General features: G+C 45.1%; 1 protein-coding gene across 9 annotated transcripts in view; it reads left to right on the top strand.

Annotated features, from left to right (window-relative positions):
* Nucleotides 1-17,986, top strand: part of CTCF (CCCTC-binding factor) — a 37,440-nt gene extending 19,454 nt beyond the window's left edge. For 6 of the 9 annotated variants that reach the window (XM_068411441.1, XM_068411439.1, XM_068411437.1 and 3 more), the window contains 10 exons: nucleotides 2,691-3,483; nucleotides 4,128-4,298; nucleotides 5,117-5,250; nucleotides 6,726-6,846; nucleotides 7,670-7,819; nucleotides 9,192-9,352; nucleotides 9,779-9,961; nucleotides 10,365-10,500; nucleotides 14,480-14,647; nucleotides 16,387-17,986. In XM_068411441.1, the coding sequence (XP_068267542.1) occupies nucleotides 2,703-3,483; nucleotides 4,128-4,298; nucleotides 5,117-5,250; nucleotides 6,726-6,846; nucleotides 7,670-7,819; nucleotides 9,192-9,352; nucleotides 9,779-9,961; nucleotides 10,365-10,500; nucleotides 14,480-14,647; nucleotides 16,387-16,568 (2,187 nt within the window). In that variant the 5' untranslated portion in view covers nucleotides 2,691-2,702 and the 3' untranslated portion in view covers nucleotides 16,569-17,986. The remainder of the gene's footprint in view (nucleotides 1-2,690; nucleotides 3,484-4,127; nucleotides 4,299-5,116; nucleotides 5,251-6,725; nucleotides 6,847-7,669; nucleotides 7,820-9,191; nucleotides 9,353-9,778; nucleotides 9,962-10,364; nucleotides 10,501-14,479; nucleotides 14,648-16,386) is intronic. The other 3 variants (XM_068411443.1, XM_068411440.1, XM_068411438.1) reach the window with 1 other exon arrangement.
* Nucleotides 17,987-18,258: the final 272 nt, after the last annotated feature.

The raw sequence follows: 18,258 nt of genomic DNA on the forward strand, positions 1-18,258 counted from the left end.
CAAGATCTTTGAGCTGGCCGAGACATGAGCTGAGACTCCTGTATATTTCTGTGTTTTTATGGTACATTGTTAATATAACCTGGAGTGGTTTGTCGTTTTCTTTAAAATACTGTCACATGTCCCGTGGTGGCAAGAGCCTGGTTTAAAAACAGTCATTTTCAGATTAATTTACTGAATCTCTTACCCTCGAGCTGAGCGTGCACCCCTCGTCGTGAGCGTCCTTTGAACAAAGTCTTGCCTGCCAGCGTTTGGTCTCGGCGTAAGCCTGCCTTCCTAGGCTGGCAAACCTTCCCGACTACATGAGCCATGAGCCAAAGTCTTCACGTACGAGTGACCTGTTCCTTGGTGAACACAGGATTTTTCTGGTTTGCAAATCTGGGAGGTGAAGCTTTCCTGGAGGACCTGCTTCTGCAGGACACTGGCACGTCTTGGCCTGTTGGCTTGCTCTCAGGTGACTTAGCACTCTTGTTACCAGCTTTGATATTGGCAGTTAATGCGAAGGTCCTTACGAGAGCCCCACCTGGGCTGCCCAGAGCTGTGTGTGTTTGTGTCAAGGTTGCTCACCCCTGCTCTGTTCCTCTGCAAGGCACCAAAGTGGAATTGCACTAGCTCTGCAGATGGGCTCCTGTCTTTTTTTTTCCCCCTCCATCTTAAATCTTTTGTTATTAAGCCCCCCCAGCCATTTACCATATTCTTATATTTTGCTTAGCTCTGTCCTTCCTTTTCTTGCTCAGAGACTTTTGGTCACCTGAAGAGGCTTCTCCTTCTCTCTCTCTTTCTGCAAATATTTGAGACAATTGAAAAACAATTTGCTCCGATTGTTTCGCAGTCGCTGTAGGCCAAAGACCAGCGCTCCGTTCCGATTGCCTGCTGGCTCCTGTTCAGTACTTACATCATCTTGTGTACTTCAGCTGTTTGTCCATATGGATTTGCTCTGACTTGAAAAGCTGATGGGTGGTAAAGGAAAGGCGAGGCCGGATCCCTGCGGGGAGCGCAGCTGAAGCCATATGTCAGTATTTCTGGGTATCTGGTGCCCTCTGCAGACCGCTGCTGCCTGCGACATAGTGAATATCGAGGCTGCACATTACTAGATGTCCCTAGTCTGAGCAGGCTGAAGAATAATACGAGCTGTATTGTTCTCACAACAGAACAGGCAGTAGAGTGAAAACAAGGACTCTCTAAAAATCATAACAACTACATGTCTTGTAATTTTTAAAGCTAATGAAGACTGACATCTGTGTTTCGTGTTTATGTATATAAGCCTGTGTATTTCACAAATGATTAAGATTAAGTCTAGATATTAAAAAGTGAGATTTAAGTGTTGAGTTCACAAGACAGGTTAAATAGATTCCGTTAGCTGGCCTGAGAGGCCAGTCAGTCTGATAGGGAAATGGGGATGTCTCTTATCAAATCTGGAATTGGAATCAGAGCTTTATCCCAAGGTTTGTAAGGAAACTGGTGTTTTTGTTACTTATTTCAGCAGTAAAATTGACCTTGGTACCTTTTTAAAACTTAAGTGAGGGGTATAATAAGTTGGGTGCTGATGTAGGGGATGTATGTGACGTGGTTGTGGAATCTGCTTTCATTTTTCCAAAGTAAACCACCTGAAACAGAGGCAGACTTATGAAATACTCATTTACTGTGATTTTGACTATTTTTATTTAGGGAAAAAGCTGCAAAATGATAATTTCTTTTAGCTCTTATTAACTCTTGAAACAACCTTCCTGCAGAATGAGAATACAGGGCTTTCACATTTTACCCTGAGTGCGGAGATGAATGCTGGATGGTCTGAGGAGGAATTAAAACTCAATGTTATGCTTGTATGCAGCTATTTTCAGAGTTACAGTTAAGGCCCACCAAAATACTGAGCTTCACTATTGTTTATTAATGCCTGTGTGGATTGATTTAACCCAGATATCATGAGAAATCACTAGAGTTCACATCACTGAAATGGAAGTAAAATTTTCCCTGAGCCTTGTCTGCCTGCTGCAGCTCATTTGGCCCGAGGAGGGCACCATGCCTCGTCCTCTGCTCTGCTCGGGGGCCAGGCGGTGCCCAGAAGTGGGAGCAGGAGTTGGACTCCAGGCTGCTTACAAGAAATAGACTTGACTAGCTTGCTTATGTCTTTTTAATTCTGTTGTTTAGAGAAATAGTAGTTGTTTGACATGAAACGAGTGAGATTTAAGTTCTTGTGCTCAATTCTTAGTGCTTTTTCTTCCTGGAAAAGTTGTGCTGTTCCCAAATGTCATCCTGTCTTTAAGGTTGTCTTTTTACTTTTAAAAATATGTTATTTTTGTGCCTTTAAAATTTATAGCCAGGGACTGCCTCTGATATTGCTGAGCTATGTGAAGTGGCTAAACAAGCTCAATAAGGAATAATACTGCTGTACAGCGTGCCTGTGGGATTTGTAGTCTTTCAGAAATGGGAGCATGCATCTCACTTCGTCTCTCCTCTTTGTGTTCCTTCCTTTCCAAGAAACGGGCACAGTGGTCTCGCTTCAGGCAGCGTTCTGGTGGCAATATGGCAGCAATATGCTGGGGGAGACCCACGGTTCTCAAAGCCTGTTTTCTGAATATGCTTGAAATACGTTGCTGCTGTTGAGCCAGTTGTTTTCAGACCCCTCCGTGGGGTTTGTGCAGTTGTTAAAATCCACTGGCTGGTGTGCAGCATTCATTCTCTTGTTTTTACAGCAGGAAGGTGAAATGGAAGGTGAGGCGGTCGAAGCTATTGTGGAGGAATCGGAAACTTTTATTAAGGGGAAAGAGAGAAAAACCTATCAAAGACGCCGTGAAGGTGGGCAGGAGGACGATGCTTGTCATATACCCCCAAACCAAGCAGATGGAGGTGAAGTAGTGCAGGATGTCAACAGTGGTGTGCAGATGGTGATGATGGAACAGCTGGATCCAGCTCTTCTTCAAATGAAGACTGAAGTAATGGAAGGTGCAGTGCCTCAAGAAACGGAGGCTACAGTGGATGACACACAGATCATAACACTTCAGGTTGTTAATATGGAAGAGCAGCCTATAAACCTCGGTGAGCTTCAGCTGGTCCAAGTACCTGTACCAGTGACTGTACCTGTTGCCACCACGTCTGTGGAAGAACTTCAGGGAGCTTATGAAAACGAGGTTTCCAAAGGAGGCCTGCAAGAGGGAGAGCCCATGATCTGTCACACCCTCCCTTTACCAGAAGGTTTCCAAGTAGTGAAAGTGGGTGCAAATGGTGAGGTGGAGACACTGGAACAAGGTGAACTTCAGCCACAGGAAGATCCCAGTTGGCAAAAAGATCCAGACTATCAGCCACCAGCCAAAAAAACAAAGAAAAACAAAAAGAGTAAGCTTCGCTACACCGAGGAAGGCAAAGATGTGGATGTCTCTGTGTATGACTTTGAAGAGGAGCAGCAGGAAGGTTTGTTGTCTGAGGTCAATGCAGAAAAGGTGGTGGGCAATATGAAGCCACCTAAACCAACAAAAATTAAAAAGAAAGGTAAGCTCCTCATCTGCAGGCGGATTTTGAAAATGTGTTTGTTATGGTGGGACCTTGCAATATGATAGAAATGATTGAGTAGATGCAAGTGGGAGTAAAGCTGGTGTGCACTATGTCACGCTTCATGTAAGAGCGCTGAGCTCTGTTGTTTCTGGGGCCAACCTCCCATCTCCTCTATCTAGGGTATAAATGAGCTCCTTTTCCTTGAGCGTGCCGCTGCGGCGTTAGTATTCTCATATAACTACAATCAAAAGGGTTCTTCTCTTTTCTGTAATATGTATGTAAGTTTGTGTACATGTGGTTTACATCAGAGACCAACAGTATAATTAGTTCTGTGGGTTTTTCCTAACCCATTGTTGGGGAGGGTAGCTGGTGCAAAACACAGCCATAGGTATGTTTGACAGCTGTAAATTGAGGAACCCTTTTTAGAGTGGCGAAGGAACGTTGAGTGCTGGCGTACTCGGGAGAACCGAAGCCAAGCAGCCATCAGCAACGACTGTTCCTAAGGATATGCAGTGGGATTTAATGGTACATGAAGGTTCCTTGTAGTAGTTACACCTCCAAGAATCTTTTCCTTGCTGATCTCGTATTATGCAGTAAACCAAAGTGCTGTCAAGAGTAAAGATGGTTTCCTTCCTGGCTAGGTGTAAAGAAGACATTCCAGTGCGAACTGTGCAGTTACACTTGTCCGCGTCGTTCCAACTTGGACCGCCACATGAAAAGCCACACTGATGAAAGACCACATAAGTGCCACCTCTGTGGCAGGGCTTTCCGGACAGTCACGTTGCTGAGGAACCACCTCAACACTCACACAGGTACTCTTGCTTTTGGGGACGTTGTTTTTGTAGGATCTGCTCTGTGGTTAGAACAGATACAACAACAGGGTGGATCTATCTTGAATCTGTCTTAATTCCTCTTGCAGAATAAGCTAAAAAAGAAGAAACTAGGCAGTGCTGCTGTTCATTTCTCATTTGAACACAGTTTTCTGCCTGGCCAGGTCAGGTGCAAAGCTCATCCTGTACATAGGTATAAAGCCAGTCCTGGGCTTGATCTGAAATTACCCAAAGTTGTAGAAAATGTTCCATTTGTCTTGGGCATTAGTAGTTGTGTTCTAAGCTTTATGTTGCCGCTGCTGCTTCCAGTAAAGTAAGATGAGAATAAGGCTGGAGCTAAACAGAAGGGAGCTGAAAATAAAATGAAAAAAAAAAACCACACAAAAAACAAACAAACAAAAAAAAAACCCAAAGAAACAAACAAAAACCCACAAAAAAAAAGGAAAAAATAAACAACAGCAACAACTGCCAAAAAAAAAGTGTCATCCCTCGTTTTCTCTGCCTACCTACATTATGTCTAACTGGATGGTTTGAAATTTGTAAATAACCAAGTGATACAAAAATAAGGGAGTCTGTTTCCTCATTGAAAGGATATCGATTATCTACAATCTTCAGTCTGTTAGTTATTGATCAAAAGTTGTGACTCTTGTGTACTGTTTGCTACTCTGATCTTTCAGGACATGAAAATAATGTTGCTAATTCACTTAAAACCCCAAAACAACAACACAAACTGTCCCATATTTTCTTTTTGTCACAAAATCTGAATGTCATCATCTTCCTGTTCTGCTGCAAACGATTAGGTACTCGCCCTCACAAGTGCCCAGACTGCGACATGGCCTTTGTGACCAGTGGAGAGTTGGTTCGGCATCGCCGCTACAAACATACCCATGAGAAACCCTTCAAATGTTCGATGTGTGATTATGCCAGCGTGGAGGTATGTGAGTTAATTGTTACAGCACTGAACAAGCTTCCTTGTACGCTTCAAAGCTTGTTCACCCTCTGTTATAAACTCTGCTCTTAGGCATTTCCTCTTTGGCCATTTGTTTAAAAGGCTCTGAGCAAAAAAAAAAAAATTATAAATCAGATCTGCTCTTGGAAGCTAATGGTGGAGTTTCCTCAGTTAATGAGAAGACAGTTTGAGAGCCTCTATGCACAGAAATCCTAGGTGATACCCATTTCCTCTTTGGAGACAATAGTTGTTGTAACTGTTTCTTAAATTATTTGGCCTTTAAGCCGATGGCAGGAATCGAAGCGTGCTCCATGTTGAAGGAGGCAGCCGTCTCCTGCTGCAGTAGGATGTGCTCTCAGACTAGAGGCACCTTCTTGTTTTACCAGTGTGCATTCTGAACGTTATCTGTTTATGCCATTAAGGTCACTGCAACCAAAATTAATGAGCCTTTGCCTCAATGCTGGTGAAAAGCAGCTTTGCTAATATCGGGTGATTGTCTCATTTGCTCAAGCAAATTAAGCGTCCTTGAATGCTCTCCCCTATGCAGTATTGCTGCTTGTGCTACAGGACAGCTTTTATACTGTGGTAGGAAATTTGGGCAAGATGATGAGCAACGTAATTTAAAAAAAATCAGCTGTGTGCAGTGGGAGAAGGCTACAGTGGGAAAGGCTGAGTAGAGGTTTCAGCCTTTTTTTCCTCCCCCTACTGTGGCTGCAGTGCTGTAATTCCAGGCCCTGTGGTTTGAGTGCTGAAGAAATTGTGTTGCAGTGGTTTTCGTGGTATGAATTGGGAAAGAATAACCAAATGGATCCTTATGTGAGCTTGTGCTGCATTTTGTAGATGTAGGTTGGTGATTGTGCAGCGTGGTCATGTTTGAGCAGAAAATGCCTTAACATTTGTGTTCGTGCTGACCTTTAAAAGCTGGGTTCGTGCCTTCTAGATAAAAGCAGGAGAGGAAAGGAATTAAATCACTCTGTTGATTGCAGGACTACATTTTTGTTGTCCTTAGCAAGAAAGTGATTTATTATCCCTCTCAAAGTAACTGGAGAGGACCCAGGAAAGCACCCTGTGGAGAAAAATATACTGTACATGGGACACTAACCCTCTGCAATGTTCCTTGGGTGCGTGCTTTCCCAGAACACTTTCTAGTGTCTCTCCAGGATACGTCCAAATTTTAGCGTGTCCTTCAGATGCCGAGATAGTTGATAACAGGAAGGTGAGCACAAGACTCTAAACCAGACTGCACTGAAGGGGGGAACAAGCATCAGACTGGGAATGAGGTTGGGAGGTGAAGTAGGCAGGAGTGAGTGGCTACATGCGGTGTAAAAATGGCATTGAAAGGTGCTTGTTTGGTTTAGTGGCAAAATAAAGACTACCTTAAGCTCTGGGCTGATTTCTTGTACTTCTGGCGATCTGACCTGCTCATCTGTGCTAACTTCAGTCTTGCTCTTGACTTCCAGGTTAGCAAATTGAAACGCCACATTCGTTCTCACACCGGAGAGCGTCCGTTCCAGTGCAGCTTGTGCAGCTATGCCAGCAGGGATACCTACAAACTGAAGAGGCACATGAGGACCCACTCTGGTACTGATGCCGTGGTTTTTTAGGGTGGTGGTTATGTTTTAGTGTCAGAGTGCTGAGACTGTGCACAATGTGAGCTAACGTTCTTAAACAGCAAAAGAAATACTGTTTTGTAGTTTAATAGAAAACCTTTATAAAGTCCGTAGCCAAAGAGAACGCACCATGATTTGTAAGTGCTAATAGATTCATAACCTGATAGTAATTACTGCACTGAGAAATGAGCTTGGAGGATTCTGACTTGCAGTTTGATTGCGAGGTGATAAAATACAGGCACTTCTTCTAGTGTGAGCAGAAGTTCCACTTCCAGTTGAACTTTATAGCCTTTTACAGTTTCGTGCTTGAGTATAGTTGCAAAAGCATCTCATGCATGTTAGTTCGTAAAGATCCTAAAGTTTTTCTTCAATAGAAGTAACCATTTTTTAGCACAGACTGTTTCCAGAGTGCCAAGTTAATCATATTGCTAAAATTGAAGGAAAAAGATACTCTTGCATGTATATATGAACATTGAGAACCCCCAGCCCCCAAAAATCTGATGCCACTTGCTGTCTTCTGGCAGCCTGCCTGTAGGTCTTCCGTGTGTTTCTCGGGGTAAGGAGAATAATTTAACTCATTTGCTTAAAGATTGAACTCAAGTCTGTTTGTAGAAAGATCCGTACTGGAGCTAAAACTGCAAGGGAAAGACATCATGAGCTCTTTCTAGAGTTACTGTTTCTATCAACTAGCTCTCTGTTGCAAGTTCCTGGGAGATTGTTTTGTGTGGGGCTTCTTGGTGAGATTTCTTTGTAATAAAAGCACTTGTGCTGTTTTTTTCCTTGTGCTGCTGCAGGAGAGAAGCCATACGAGTGTTACATCTGCCATGCTCGCTTCACTCAGAGTGGGACCATGAAGATGCATATTTTGCAGAAGCACACAGAGAACGTGGCCAAATTTCACTGTCCTCACTGTGATACTGTTATAGCGAGAAAGAGTGACTTGGGTACGTGTCTCACAGAAGTGATTTGATGAAGATTCTGCAAAACCCTTCCCCAGAATTAGAGTTCACATAACCCAACTGCTGACTCTTTTAACCTAAAAGTTTTGATAACAGTACAACATGAAGCACAGGCTTAGATTTGTGGCTGGTAATGCACAATAGCTGCTGCAAACTATAAGAATTTTCAGTTTCTTTTAATTATTTGAACATGGAGCATGTTTTTCAAACGTACAAGGCAAGTTACTGTTTTCAGGCCCATAGAGGCGAGGCATTTATTGAACTTGGGCTGAGATTACAACTGCATATGGATTAGAGTCTGAAAAACCAAAAGGTCACTTGGCTTGACCTCCTGCACATTGGAGACCATTAAGTTGCACACACAGATATTTTCATCGAGCTTAAAAGGTTTGAGTTAGACCAAATAGTTTAATTTTCCAGGATGTGGAGCTGTGTGCCACAGACAGGGTGGGAGAGCCTGAGTCGTCACAAAAGCCTTCAGTCCTTGCAGTAGGAGAGTCTTGACCTAGTGAGCAGTACTCAGCGTGATTCCAGAAGGCAAGCTCTCTTTTATGTTCTACAAGAAGGTGAAAAATAATATCACGCCCAGAGCAGCTGAGGAGAAGCAAGAAGGCAGGATTTGGCAGAACTTTCTGTCTGTAACCAGAATATTGCCCCAGTAATGGGAAGGCAGGCTCCCTTCCAGTAACGACGAGTGTAAAGTGCTGCAGTTTGAGAGGATGGCAGTCCGTTGATGTGAGGAGCAAACAAGCTCATTTACAACAGAGGAAAACCTGATGTTAGCTATGAAGAATTTTTCTTCTAATCATGCTTTAGTATACTCTAAGCTACCTCATGCAGCTGCAGTATGCTCTTCATTGGAGGATTTTAAAGAAGTGACTAAAACCTCTGTTGGGGATTATCTGCTGGTATCCCTGTTGCCTTCTAGCTCTGTCACTCTTTCTTCTAATCCTGCAGAAAATCCTGTTTCTCCCAGTGTATTACCTGGCTTCTAGCTGTATCCAGGCAATTTGGAGTAGTCTTAAACACCCCAGTCCACAAGACACTTCAGTTTTTGACAATTATATGGTATCAAATGCAAGTGTACTATGTCAGCACAGATTGCTGATAACCAAGTCTAGAATCCTGTGGAAAAACTTGATGGATTTTTTTTTTCTGCAAGACATTTCTGTTTAGAAATTGTTCTCGTCGTTTTTAATTGAGAGTCTTTTAGGTTTTTGGTAGAATCCTAAATGAACTATTTCACTTTTTTGGCCTGAGCTCAAGAGTACGTGGAGGGAGATCACTAAGGGGACTCTAGGCTAGTCTTTCATGTTTGAGCCATGGTGATTAAAGCTTTCGGTTCTTTTGCTCTTAGGTGTCCACTTGCGAAAGCAGCATTCCTACATCGAGCAGGGCAAGAAGTGTCGCTACTGCGACGCCGTCTTTCACGAGCGGTATGCCCTCATACAGCATCAAAAGTCTCACAAGAACGAGAAGCGCTTCAAGTGTGACCAGTGCGATTACGCATGCAGACAGGTAAGCTGGTGGGACTGGCACCCCAAGTGAGCATTGGAACAGGAGCTAAAAATACGAGGTGGAAAGCTTAGCTGTTAAGTTTGACCAGCTGTGAAGATGAAATTAGGTCTCTAAATGTTTTAAAGGGTGTGAAGGAAAGTTCAGTGGCCTTTGCTTCTTGATGGTGTAGCTGCTCCCTTGCAGAGAGTCCCTCTGAGTCACAACCTCGCTGTATCTGCTGGCAAAGGGGTAGGAGTCCATATAGGATGGAAGTAGCTAGATCTCAATATGCCATCAATCAAGATGTTCTCACATCCCTGTGGAATCATCCTTTCCTTGATATTAAGGAAAAAGTTTTGGCCTCCTTTTAGCTGAAAATGCGCTCTTCTATATCCACATGTCTGAGTTCTCAAGTCACTTATCCTGTCTTGCTTGTCCCTCTCTCAGGAGCGGCACATGGTCATGCACAAACGGACCCATACTGGAGAAAAGCCTTATGCCTGTAGCCATTGTGATAAAACCTTCCGGCAGAAACAGCTCCTCGATATGCACTTCAAACGATACCACGATCCCAATTTTGTCCCTGCTGCCTTTGTCTGTTCCAAGTGTGGCAAAACGTTCACTCGCAGGGTAAGGGAATCTACTGGTTGGAATTGGTGGGGTTTTGGGGTGGAATGAGGCTTTTTAGCCAAGGGGAGGGGAGCACCTTTACCAGGAAAGGTGGGTGAGGAACAGGGCACAATAAGGAGCTTTTAAATAGAGCACTTCTTTCTGAGAGGAGAAGAGAGGGGGAGACCTGGTATAATTTAGAATTAGGACTAGCATGTATCATAAGCAATGTGAAAATACAACTTTTATTCATAAAGTTAATGAAATTTACCCATTTCCCCTGAATAGTCTTCCTTAAAAAAAAAAAAAAACACAAACCCATAAGTTACCAGCAATGTGTTTGAAAATACAGAACCAGAATATCTGATCTTGAATTCAATGCACGTTGTAATTTTTGTTGTATTTTTTCTCTTCCACTGAGTAGAACACAATGGCCAGACATGCTGATAACTGCTCCGGCCTAGATGGTGGGGAAGGAGAGAATGGAGGAGAGACAAAGAAGGGCAAACGTGGCCGAAAGAGAAAGATGCGGTCTAAGAAAGAAGATTCCTCTGATAGTGGTAAGAAACGGCTCAGTACGTTCTGGGAATTACAGGCCTGTGATTCACTGTTTGTTAGCTGTTAGTTTGTCTGTTCTGCAGGTTTGCTCTGACACTTGGAAGGCTTTTATCTAGTTGGTGAGCAAAAAACGATCGTACAGAGGTGACTGCCTGTGAGGGATGGTATGGATCCTGCTGTCCCAGGCCTGTGCCAAGGCTGAGCAGTTGAACAAACCCTGTGTGATGCCCCTTGCCTAGGCTGTGCTGCCTCTCCTCTGTGTGGGAAGTTCTCTGGTGATGTTTCAGTGTCCCAAAAGAAAACTGTGTGTTTCTGTGGGGCGCTGCTATGAAATGGCACGTGCTTCTGCTTCACCTCTGCTGGAGAGCATGTGGCATGTCCAGACAGCCCTGATGCTTAATAGCTTGGCTGCTTCCGTGAGGAGGGCTGGCAGCATCCAAGAGAATGGTGGAGATAGCGCTGGCCATCTGTGGGCTGTTGTGAAGGGCCTACTGAGACAATTAAAGGAGCTGGTGGTGTCTTCCCAGGCAACTAGTGATAGGACAAGAGGACATAGCCTCAAGGTTTGCCAGGGGAGGTTCAGGTTGGACATTAGGAAGCATTTCTTCTCAGAAAGGGTCATTAGACATTGGAAGGGGCTGCCCAGGGAAGTGGTGGAGTCACCATCTCTGGAGGGGTTTAAGAAAAGCCTGGACATGGCACTTAGTGCCCTGGTCTAGTTGACATGGTGGTGTCAGGGCAACGGTTGGACTGGATGATCCCAGAGGGCTCTTCCAACCTGATTGATTCTGTGATTCTGTGGTTCTGTGTCTTCACGGGTGTGTTTGCATGTATGCTGCTGTTGAGAAGATGGCTTTTGAGGGGCTCTGACTTCCTGGCCACCATGCCAGAAGATGGGTTAGGTGCGGTTCATAATAGGGTGGATACTGTCTGTAAGCTTCTCCAGAACAGGGAGAAGACAAACTGTTGCAGCAGATAATGATCACCTTCACTGTGGTATTACCTGTGAAGGAACAACTCAGTCATAGTCCTCCGTCCTGGTGGAGGGAAAACTTAGTCATATCTTCAGCAGGAAAAGCCAGGTGGAGTTTCAAGACCAAAGGTGATTCTGCAAAGACAGCTGTGCTGATTAGAAAGTGCTTTCTGTAATTAATCAAGGAGTGTGGTTTGGGAGAACAGGGGAACTCTCTGGCTAGAGAAAGTGTAGCTGAAATTTTTATGTGGCAAAGGGGTTTTATAGGAAATGAGCTGAGTACGGTCAGCTTGCTTGGGCAAACCTTGGCTGCAAAAACGCTGTAGAAACAAGTGCTTCAATTCATGGTTGTGTAGATATTTGAAAAAAGTGTGTTGCAATCAGTTCAGTAGAATCACAGAATCGTTTTGGTTGGGAAGGACCTTTAAGATCATCGAGTCCAACCATTAACCCAGCCCTGCCAAGCCCACTGCTAACCCATGTCCCTCAGCACCACATCTACACGGCTTTTAAATCCCTCCAGGGATGGGGACTCCACCACTGCCCTGGGCAGCCCGTGCCAGTGCTTGACAACCCTTTGGGGAAGAAACTTTTCGTGATCTCCAATCGAAACCTCCCCTGGCACAACTTGAGGCATGTGTAACTAGTTCATTTAAAACAAGAAAAGATCTTGGCGGCAGAAAGAGTAAAACAACTGCCTGGACGGAAGGTAATTCACAACCTGGGTTTCTGTAGTGTCTCATTTTTAACATCTGATTTTTAGGCTTCCCTTGAGTGTAGCCCATTGTGAAAAACAGATTTTATTCGGTTGATACGGTCTGGGGTTCAAAACAGTTTCTGAAGAAGCTGGTCAAGAGTCATGCTTGTTAGATGAACTGGTGAGCATTGTCTGATGCTCATCTTCGGCTACATCTCTGGAGGTGTTTAAGAAAAGCCTGGCCATGGCACTTAGTGCCCTGGTCTAGTTGACGTGGTGGTGTCAGGGCAATGGATGGACTCGATGATCCCAGAGGGCTCTTCCAACCTGGTTGATTCTGTGATTACGGATTAGACTCCATGACTGAGAATGCCTTCAGCCTCAGGCTGGGTTGACTTCCTCAGGAGTCACTTGATAGACATGAAGAATTGACTAATGTGAGCTGAGTAGCAGTAAGAACGAGGTCCTAACCGCGTGCTTGGAGAATTACATTACTCAGTCTTGTTCTTATCTCTAAATGTGCAGTTTCATGAGTTTCAGCAACTGCTAAATATTTAAAAATGGTGAGCAAAGGTGTGACCAGACAGACCCATCTTGTGCAAAGGGGAGAAATATCAAATAGCAAATGATAGTTCTGTCTCCCATCTGCCCCAAATTAGGCAGACAGTTAGTTGATACTCATTGAGTTGAGAGGGGAAATGTGAAGAAGCTCTAAAAAGGTGGGACCTGAGAATCACACACAGAATCACAGAATCAATGAGGTTGGAAGAGCCCTCTGGGATCATCGAGTCCAACCATTGCCCTGACACCACCATGTCAACTAGACCAGGGCACTAAGTGCCATGTCCAGGCTTTTCTTAAACCCCTCCAGAGATGGTGACTCCACCACCTCCCTGGGCAGCCCCTTCCAATGGCTAATGACCCTTGCTGAGAAGAAATCCAATAAATGAAAGAAATTTGGCTTGGGGAATATTCCTTGTGTGACTGTGTAGAATACGTGCCTCAGTGTATGTAAGGGACAGTTTGGGGTTTTTTTTTTCCCCTTTAGTCAGATAAACCCAGTCGTGCTAACCTAGTAACTAAGGAGTGTTCTGAAGAATAAAGTGTAGGGCAATAACCTCAGTTAACAACATAAAAGTTGCAAATACCCCACAGCTTGCCATGAGGACTGTTGGATTGGAGTCAGCTCCACAGTGCAATGAGGTGCAAAGAGGTGGTGTGAATGGGAGGTGCCATCAAAAATCCTGTGAGTAGACAGGGCCTTGTAAAATATACTGTGTTAGACCTGTCTGGCCTCTGAAGAGGGGTCTTTGGGAAGATCCTCTTGGTCGCTGGTTGGTAAACTGTATGTTGGTGGCCCTGGAAAGCATGGTGAGTGCTCTGCAGGGCTGTGTTCACCCATAACGTGTAAGAACACTCCAGTTTTGTGTGGTTCTGTCCCATTCAATTTGAGATTTTGAGGTCTTGGACAGAAGTCCCAGTGTCTGGGAGCTGCTACACTGGTTTCCAGTCTGCTTAACAGAGAAAGACTGCAGTATGGCATTGCCATTTCTTGAGGGCTGGGAGACTTGCTCTTGGGTCCCTCTTGAGCTCTGGTGTTTCCTAGAGATACTGTAGTGGCTGCTACCACTATTTACGTGCAACTGGCCCCTTTTGTCCTCTTGCAGCTCTATTTTCCAACACTTACTCCTCTCCAAATCACCTCAGGCACTCCCCTAAGCATCCCCTAAGTAGTCCTGTGTGATCCAAAACTGCCTTCCCCCTGCATCCCATTGTGTGTCCCACACCCCTTAGTCTGAAAGGGGATCTGGAGAGCTGCTCCCGTGACTCACCGTGGTGGGTTTCACACCTGGGCACTGGGGCTGATGGCTCTCCTGGGAGTGGCCCAGACAGGATGGACAAGTCCTTGGTTTGGGTTCCCACCTTCCATTGTGCACCCCTGTGCTCCTCTGTTGTGCAGGTGGGACTTTGATGGGCTGATGGCTCCTCTGATGAGCCTGCAAGTAGCCCAGCAGTGTGTTATTTGGTCCCCCTCCTGCCATAGTCTCTCTGAGCTGCTTTGTGGATGTGCAGAGGAGCTTTTATCGCTTAATCTAACACAATTATGTTTCCTTTTCCTTTCTGAAGGACAACTTGTTCTTTCTAATGTGACGGTAACAGACCAACAGTCTGTGCCACCAGCTTCTTGTTTGCTGCCTTTCTCATCAGAGTTGACTCCTTTTGGATGAGGATTTGATGGTGGCTCTCCGTAGGTGGGTGTGTTTTGTTCTGGTTTAAATTGAAGACTTACCTGATACAATGTTTCTTACAGAGGAAAATGCTGAACCAGATCTGGATGATAATGAAGATGAGGAGGAGACAGCAGTAGAAATTGAGGCCGAACCAGAAGTCGAGCAAGAGGCTCCTGCGCCACCTCCCAGTAAGAAACGAAGAGGAAGACCACCAGGCAAAGCTGCCACCCAACCAAAACAATCCCAGCGTAAGTCACTGTTTGAAGCTCATGTTACACTGCTTGCTTGAGCTGCTTTTTCCTTGATTTGGTGGTTCTTGTAGAACTGTTCCCCTCGGGTGAGCTGATTTTAAAAGCAGGTAACTGCATTTGTCTCTACTTTGCTAAGAACTCACCTATTTGTTGCAAGGGATTCCTGGTCAGGAGGGAGCATAGCTGCCCCAGACTGTCCTAAAAGGAGAGGACATTATTTTTTTTCTTTAGTATTACTCCAATTCACTGATGTGCAAACTGCTCACTTCTTTGTGCACCACGTACAGTGTCCCTGCTGTGATACACTCCCTGGCAAAGCAACTGTCGGTACCATCACCGTGGTGTTCTTACCTGTGTAAACTCTTGGGTTGCCACAAACGAACAGGCTTCAGGCCTGTCGCTCTGAGCGCAGCATCAGTGCAGATGTAGTTTCAATCCTGCAGTTTTCTCCCTAAGAACAGACGTCGGTAACTGCCCACAATGTGGGAACAAAGCAGGACGGGCAGATTTGTTCCTTCAAGGGGTAATGGCTGCCCTGTCTGCTCACCGCTACAAGTGTGGCCTGTGTCCTTCCTAGAATTACAGCCTGTGGAAGCATGTTATAGAATCACAGACTGGTTTGGGGTGGAAGGGACCTTAAAGCCCATCTAGTCCCAACCCTCCTGCCATGGGCAGGGACACCTTCCCCCAGACCAGGTTGCTCCAAGCCCCATCCAACCTGCCCTTGAACACTGCCAGGGAGGGGGCAGCCACAGCTTCTCTGGGCAACCTGGGCCAGGGTCTCACCACCCTCACAGCAAAGAATTCCTTCCTCACATCTCATCTCAATCTCCCCTCTTTCAGTTTAAAACCATTCCTCCTTGTCCTGTCACTCCATGCCCTTGTCAAAAGCCCCTCTCCAGCTTTCCTGTAGCCCGTTCAGGCACTGGAAGGTGCTAGAAGGTCTCCCCGGAGCCTTCTCTTCTCCAGGCTGAACAGCCCCAGCTCTCTCAGCCTGTCTCCAGAGCAGAGGGGCTCCAGCCCTCTGAGCATCTCCGTGGCCTCCTCTGGACTCGCTCCAACAGCTCCGTGTCCTTCTGCTGTTGGGCCCCAGAGCTGGACGCAGCACTGCAGGGGGGGTCTCCCGAGAGCGGAGCAGAGGGGCAGAATCCCCTCCCTCGCCCTGCTGGCCACGCTGCTGGGGATGCAGCCCAGGACACGGGTGGCTTTCTGGGCTGCCAGCGCACGTTGCCGGCTCATGGTGAGCTTCTCGTCACCCATCACCCCCCAGTCCTTCTCCTCAGGGCTGCTCTCAATCCTTTCTCTGCCCAGCCTGTGTTTGTGCTTGGGATTGCCCCCAACAATTTTATGGTGGATTCATCCGTAGCATCACTCGATTCCCCTGAGTTTGAAGCTTTGCCTTACGCCCATACATCGATGGGGTCTTGTTTGTTGATTGCTCTACAAAATCCTTTGTTCCAATAAAGCCTTGATATCGAAAGGCGTACTGGATCTGTTGCAGTGGTAGCACATCTTCATCCTGGGGCAAGAAAGTAGATGCTTGATCCTTGGATGAATGAGGCAGGTTGAATTGCTCCCCACTAATGTGGGAATGTGCGTTGTGGGCCCCATCTCTTTCCATGGAAGAGTCTTAAGTGTCTACTGGAAAGTTTTCTGGTGAGGCATGCAGGCCAGCTGTGGAACCAGTAAAAAATCTGTCCTTTCCCCCCATCCCTCTTTGTTTTCTGCCCTTCTAGCTGCAGCAATCATTCAGGTTGAAGACCAGAACACTGGTGAAATTGAAAATATTATAGTTGAAGTAAAGAAAGAGCCTGATGCAGAAACGGTAGAGGAAGAGGAGGAAGCTCAGCCTGCTGTAGTGGAAGCTCCCAATGGAGACCTCACTCCTGAGATGATTCTCAGCATGATGGACCGGTGATGGAGGAAGACCACGCTGGCTGACTGAACTGGCCTGGGCTGTGTTTAAGCGGCTCAAATCTATTTTTCCTTTTACCTTTTTTTTTTTTTCTTGGCTTTGGGAAATGCATCATTTTAGACCATTTTACCAAACATACTGGGAAATGCAACTTCCAAATGATGTTAGGATGTGATTTAACTAGAACTTGCTGTTTTATGTTAGCATTACAGGATCGTGGACATTAGGAAATACTTTGGGAGTCCTTGAGGGTTTCCCGGGAGATGCTTGATTTAGTTTTGCTCTGAACTGCATCGTAAAGCTGGTCCAAGGGCCGTGTTTACATGCACCAAGTTTTAATACACACAAGCGGAAGCCTTGACTTAGAGTATGTGGTAAACCACTCCGGACTTGCCCTTCCACTTCCCAGAGTCCTTGAGCCTCCTTCTCCCAGTAGTGTTTTTAACTGTAAATGCAGACTTGGGAGGGTTCTAGACTTTTAAAATGTTTTTGTTTTTTGCTTTTCCCCACTGACTAGCTCCGGTTCTCCAAGTCGGCTGCACACGGTAGTTTTTGGCATGCTCCAACTGGTTTCTGTCCTTAATATGCTTTGCTTTCTGCAAAGCATTTCTGTAATGGTCAAGCTTGTAAATAACTTTTTTTTTTTTTTTTTACATTTTAATCTTTTTCCATTAATTAAGAGGTATGCAAAAATGCAGTTTAAAGAAACCCCGGTATTTTAATTCCTTTCGAACTAAGTGACAAGAGAATTGATGAGTGTAAATGTTGGAAAAGCTGTTGATAACCAATTATGTAGAGAAGAAACATACCCAGACCATTGCTTGCAGAACAAGAGGAACCCCCACCTGAAATCTGGTTTTGAAGCACACAAAACTGGCATTTGAACCATGTATAATTAACCTTCTTTTTGAGTTATAACTTCACGACTACGTTTTCTTTGCTCTATCTTGTAGTTGTATTTTGTGTTTATGAATCCTATGTTAAGGCAGAAGCGGTGACTTATAAGTGGGTCACTGCAGCCCTTAAAACCTGGGCCAGGAAATTTTAATAGGTCAGTAATTACACAATTTTGGATCTCTAAAGACAAAAAAAAAAAAAAGGAATAATGTGAAATACAACTGATGCCTGTATATGAACTGTCACATGTTAAAATATGTAAGCTTTTTATAGAGCCTCAGTCTTGCTGATTTCAAACAAATTTTTCTTCTATGTATCGCTTTTAAGAGAGCTATCAGTTTAGCTATCAGACTCTAGGTTGATGCATTTTTGTACTTAGCTGTACTGTGTGATATTTTTCATTATTTTAGGAAGCCAACATGGGGAAAAAAAAGAAAAAAATACTGTTATAAAATATGTAATGGGGTTTGAAAGCTGGGAAGGAGAATATACTGCTGTACAGCTAATAAATAATAATGGATTAACGTGTGTGCTCACTGGCTGCTTGCTTTGGGGTGACCCGGCAGCTCCAGGCTAAAGCTGCTCCTAGGGGGATGCTGCTGGCCTGTCACACGGGCCAGCTCTTCTCTGCCCTGCGCCCAGCGCGAGGTGGCCGTGACGTTAAATCACGGTGAGTGCGCACATTGTCACTGTTTCCCCGTTTCAGGGGTCGAAGCTGCGGGGAGGTGATGTAAAATGTGCCGCTGAACGTCAGCGGTTACAGCTTGGGCTGGGAGTAACGGGGGGGGAGTTGTGG

This window comes from Nyctibius grandis, chromosome 12, assembly GCF_013368605.1.
Source record: "Nyctibius grandis isolate bNycGra1 chromosome 12, bNycGra1.pri, whole genome shotgun sequence".
Taxonomy (NCBI): domain Eukaryota; kingdom Metazoa; phylum Chordata; class Aves; order Nyctibiiformes; family Nyctibiidae; genus Nyctibius; species Nyctibius grandis.